At 28.5% G+C, this 6,000-nt stretch overlaps 1 protein-coding gene across 3 annotated transcripts in view; it reads right to left on the bottom strand.

Annotated features, from left to right (window-relative positions):
* Window positions 1–5,200, bottom strand: part of LOC105344182 (deleted in malignant brain tumors 1 protein) — a 40,219-nt gene extending 35,019 nt beyond the window's left edge. For 2 of the 3 annotated variants that reach the window (XM_066073391.1, XM_066073389.1), the window contains exon 1: window positions 5,053–5,200. In XM_066073391.1, the coding sequence (XP_065929463.1) occupies window positions 5,053–5,134 (82 nt within the window). In that variant the 5' untranslated portion in view covers window positions 5,135–5,200. The remainder of the gene's footprint in view (window positions 1–5,052) is intronic. The other variant, XM_066073390.1, reaches the window with a different exon arrangement.
* Between the last annotated feature and the right edge of the window lie 800 nt (window positions 5,201–6,000).

The following is a 6,000-nucleotide window of genomic DNA, read 5'->3' on the forward strand; positions in this document are numbered from 1 at the left end:
TTCGGTGTTGTGATTTTTTTCATATATATATATATATATATATATATATATATATATATATATATATATATATATATATATATATATATATATATATATATATATACATACATATATATATATATATATATATATATATATATATATATACATATATATATATATATATATATATATATATATATATATATATATATATATATATATATATATATATATATATATATATATATATTTATATATATATATATGACGTAGTTCGTCACAGTCAGTTTTTGTTTATTATAGAGCTGTTCAGTTTTTTGCAGATCTAGAGTAGACAAAGTATCCAGAGACAAAACGAACTTGATACCTGTAGATAAAGTGACGAATCAAAACGAAAAGGATAGCAAAACATCATAAAGGTTCGAACAATATTGTCCGAAATCGAATATTGACCTTTATAAAGCAACAATTAAATTTTTATTAACATTTCATTTTTGCTTTACATTATTTGGCTATTATTTTGCTTGTTTGATTTTTCTTTACAAAATCGATGATTTTTATTTTTTATGCAACTGAGTTAACTATAGCAAATAATTGTTATTTTAAATTTATTTTGTACTCTAATTTAACTTTGATCATATTCTTGTAATGCCAAGAGAAAAAAAAATAATAGAAGAAATTTAAAATGATCTAAAACTGTTTTTAAAATCTTGCATTATAAACACAATTGTTGTGATCATACGTGTTTTTTTTTTGTTAGTGCATGCTCCGGACTAAAAATAGAAACTGCATCAAGCTATTTTCTTCCCTAAAAGATGTGTACATCTGAATTAAGCTTATTATGTGGGGTAGTTTTTCAGTTTTGTAGCATTGTAGTAAAAACATCATGTACAATAGACTTTGGCTTCAACATAGTTTGACGTCCTGGTAAAGATACATTTGATAAAGCGTGTAAAAGTTACATTTCTTAATGCTAAATTTCAAACATTTAACTAAACATATATGTATGTCAAAAACTACAAAAGTCTATGCCAACTATTAACTTATATCTCAGCAAAAATATAATATGCCTAATAAACACGAAGATATCAGCTGCGGTTGCATTGCTGGTAATGTTGTTTACTATTAATGCTTTTATCGTGATTCTTTTTTAAATTTTCTGAATTTGATGGGATGATTATTTTAAGAGGTGACCGCAACTGGTAATTGTTAGCAATAACTAATTGGAACAAGTTAATGCAAATGTATGTACATGTTCGTATTCTAAATGTTCTTTATATTATTAACAAATGAAAGAATGCATCAAGCTTTGCCTATTTAACAATCATTTCGTAATTTTTATCATATTTTTCTTACTGTTTTTAATGTGTCCTTTTCTCTTTAAACGACTTTGTATATAGACACAATTTTGATTCAATATACGATGAATAATCCACCAGAGACTCATTTTGCTAAAAAGTCAAACTTTTCTGAATGCAAACTAAAGGAATGAATGAAACAACAAAAACAGTTGTTTTTGAAATATATAGTATAGTATATATAGACCAAATTTTGATTTAATATACGATGTATAATGAACTAAAGATTTATATTGACATGACATACCTAAAAAGTATTCCTTTTCTGAGTACACACAAAAGGAATTATATATAATCATAGCGAGCGCAGCTGTCCGGCGCGCAGCGCCGGCGCAAAGCGAGCTCTACCGGCAAGGCGTGTGTGAATAGAAAATTCGGACTATTTGCACATTCATTCAACGGATTTTTTTTGGCGTCCCAGTAGTTCCCTGAAATTATGGTTTCCAATTTCACACTCTCACGAGAACAAGATAAAAGACTATGTACATGCATTGTAAAAACGTAAATCCCATAACATAAGACTAACGGAGTTATTGTCCTTTCGAGTGACGTCACAATGTATTTCTTACACATTGATCCGACAGAATTTTTCGGCGTCAGTAAATTTCGACCCACAATGCAATTCCTCAATGTCGGTCGATCTCACTAGACTGGATACCATCTCGCGAGAATCAAAGTAAAACTTTTGAGAAATAGATAAATTATGTAATTTCAAGAACATAATGCATTTAAGTAAGCAGAACAGTATATTTCGCGTAGTTTTTTTTTCAGGGTGTTTACAAAGGGACAGACGACACTTGACCGGCGTGAACTTTGACGTCACAATAAGGGAAAATTACTCTAAGTAATTATTGTAAATCTGCTAAAATATAAATACAAAAATCGTCTCAAAATCTTGCAGAGCTAACGAATGGGGACATTTCTTCAACGATAGGAAACAGCTGTAACTAGCTTACATTTGGATGAATGCTCACATTTATTTTATTCACTATATTTACGGTAATTTCAAGGAATGTTTTTTTTAAAAGGGGGCGTGGCAACATCATTGAAAAAAACTTCGCAAGCCAAAAGAAAAAGAAATTCTCAAAATCAGGAAATTTCCAATCCGGGTGAAGAATTTGGAGTGCGTAGTACGCCTTTATAGTCCTTTAGCTGCTCAATAGTGTCTTTATTTTTATTTCCATTTATTACATGCTCCCGGCCGGGGGATCCATTTTCCTTATATGATCAGCATTTTTTTTAATATGTAAATTTGATTTTTTTTAAAACGTGGGAGGGGGGACTCTGTGATAAGTCAATTTTGTTTATGTAAGTTTAAGAAAAATGTCTGCTGCAAGAAAAGAGGAAATAAACTGCAATGTACATTATGTTAAAATCTTTATTATTCAACAACATTTTATCCGAGATAAATCTTATATATAAATAGATAACAAAATCTTATGAATAATGAATAATGAAAATTTACTGGAAAAAAATAAGCATGTTTATTTTAGTCTGCATTCAAATTTATTTACTTTATGTCGCTACTTTTATTTTTATTGTTTTATTATAATTCATTATTTTATCACATGCTGCGCTCGCCCCAACGGTCGCACCGTAATACATATTAGTAAAGGAAACAATCAAGACAGTTGTTTCTTATATGTTTATAAATACAAAAAGGTTTCTTTCTGCTGCCATTATTACGTTCCATTTTGAAACATGTACATGTTATATCAAATTTGTTATTTAGTTTTTTCTCTCCGATATGCTTTATTATTATGGCACCAAAAGGGATTTTCAAACAAAAAAGTATGAATATATTTTGACAATGTCTTGTGTTAAATGTTTCAAAAAACGCGCACTACCGGATTATGTTTTAATTAAAGACGTTCGATCATCTTTGTTTAGGTTATTATTATAAGTCTCTTTTTATCTAAACTTTTGCATCATATATTGATTCTATTTTTATATTTATATTTTACAATGCCAAATAAACCATATTAAATTAGATTGTTGAAGGAAAATTATACATTTATAGAGTTTAGTAAGTGACTATATTTTGTGGCGGAAAGTTTTCAAGAAGAAAATGAGCAATTTTCATAACTCAATAGTTTGAGAGTACTGTTACTTTTTCCTCCTTATTTTCAGCGTATACCAAACTTGCAAATAGTTTGTGTATTAAAGTATGTATTTATGTTGTTCTGAAGGAAATTTTTGAACAATATTTGAATATTTTATTGATATAATTGGTACATTTAGTTTATATTTCATAGAAGTCAAGAAAGTATTAGCTCCAATTTTTGCACAAAATTAGCTTATTTCATGTCTTATATCAATATTTGGAGATGTAACTCCTACTTTTTTACTTTTATCAGACATTAGGGTATGTCCATTTGTATGCAAAGTTTTGGAAAGTTTGCATTAGTATTGTTTGTTTTATTTGCGTTATGATTTGATTACTCATAATAGTTCAAACTAAATATTTGTTTGATTTCTTCAAATAACCACTTTCAATGAAAATTCTAAGCAATAATTTCAGGAAAATTATCTTTCCTTTTAGGACCCTGTATTTCCAAAAAATGGCAAGTGACATAGATCACAAAATAATTAAATGAACATACTAGGTCCCCATTTTTATATCCAAGATGTTTTTAGATGATTGACATTACTGGTATGTCAAGTGTCAACCTCCTTAAGTCATTTAATATCTTTTACATATAAAACGAAAAGCAGTTTATCTCGTAGAAAATCTTAAATTTACATCTTGAAATGGCAAAGATGAGATATCGATATCCGTAGAGTTAAACTGGCAAATCGCCTGAGAAAAATAGGAAGAAAATATGACACACTGGCTTGAACATCCGTCCTGGTTTTCAGATGACATGAAAACAAGTTAGGTTAGAGAGAGAGAGAGAGAGAGAGAGAGAGAGAGAGAGAGAGAGAGAGAGAGAGTAGAAAAAAACGTATGAAGTTTGACAAGGATATTGCAGATCTATATATGAATTCTGTTGAAGCGCTCGATCTAAAAATCTAAAATGTAATAAATCCTCAATGCTATTAAAATGAGAAATCACTAAGTTTTGTTGCTTTCGAAATAATGCTTTATCTATCTAACTGAATTTATAGGAAAATTATTTTTGGAGGGAATGGGTGGTAGAAAGGGCATGGTTTCGACAATTTTTTAATTATCTCCTTTTTCATATTATGTATATTTATATTATGTTTATCTAGCTCGATCAATCTGTGCCTGCAAATTTTAAATCTAGTACAAGCTAAACGACTACACATAAGTTTGGCATTCTAGATTTCTGTAACTATTTTTTCATGTAACAAAAAAAGTATTATATCAGAGGAAAAACTAAAAAATTATCTGTATTACGTTTATGTATTAAACCTGAGAAGACTCATTTGAGATCCGAGATTCGAGTTGAAATACGAGATTCGATACTTAAAATTCAATATCTAAATGTATAAAAGAGACAAGACTTTGAACCATGCGTGCACGTGTTGACATTACATATGATATCGGAATATAGGAAAATGATACACACCGTATTTTTGACATTTACATTACCAAGCTTAAAGCCTACAATAATGCTATTAATTTCAATACATTCTGCCTAGTTACATAGTTACATTTCTTAATCATAGATTTCAGCAAAAAAATTCTTTTCTCAGTTTTTACATTCTATCAATTTTAGAAAATCATTGTGAAAAAAATACTCACCCCTTTGATAGAGATAAGCTTCAATTTCAATGAAAAAGCAAAACGCGATTAACACCTCACATGCTCTTAATTCTCTGCGCATTTTTATGATTTGATTGCTATGGTAAAATACGCTTTTATGAGTTAACTTTGGGGTTTTTGGTGGTTTTATTTCGATATCTGTAAGTCTCTTTTTTCCGGAAAAAAATTAAGTTGATCCTATCTCCTCGAAAAATATGTTAACGTTGGATCAGATTTTATGATAAAGCTGACATAAACGTTGAAGCTTGTCAGGCAGAACTGTTATTGTGAGAAATAATTAACATTTCTACTTACATCAAACACATGTATATGCATAACACATACATTCTTTAGTTTTAATAAAGATTAAAAACAATAATATTATGTAATAACTGAAACAATATATGAAGATTATATCACGTATGGCATTTATGCATCAACATTTAAAAAGGGAATGAATAGCATCGGTAAAGTTTAAGTTGATTCTCTAGATGCATGATCTTAACAAATACTGTTTATAAATTATGAGATTCATTTTAATGATTCTTCAATGTTTTTTGAGTTGGCCCCTATTTTTTTATATTTCGTTCTTTTTTAAAAAGTAAACAAAGTATAATGCGTTCTCATTTGAACTATGTGATTAGCTTTTAATTGATATAACATGAACATGTTTTAAAACGAAACGTAATAAAACTAGTAGAAAGAAACCTTTTTGTATTGATTATAAACATATAAGAAACAACTGCTTTTATTTCTTTTCTCTTTTGACGACTGTATATATAGACCAAATTTTGATATAATATACGATGTATAACCAACCAAAGATTTATTTTGACATGACAACTAAAAAGTCTTCCTTTTCAAAGGACACACAAAAGGAATTATATATAGTTATAGTAAAGGAAACAATAAAGACAGTTGTTTCTTACATGTTTATCAATACAAACA

The sequence above is a fragment of the Magallana gigas genome, chromosome 10 (genome assembly GCF_963853765.1).
Source record: "Magallana gigas chromosome 10, xbMagGiga1.1, whole genome shotgun sequence".
Taxonomy (NCBI): domain Eukaryota; kingdom Metazoa; phylum Mollusca; class Bivalvia; order Ostreida; family Ostreidae; genus Magallana; species Magallana gigas.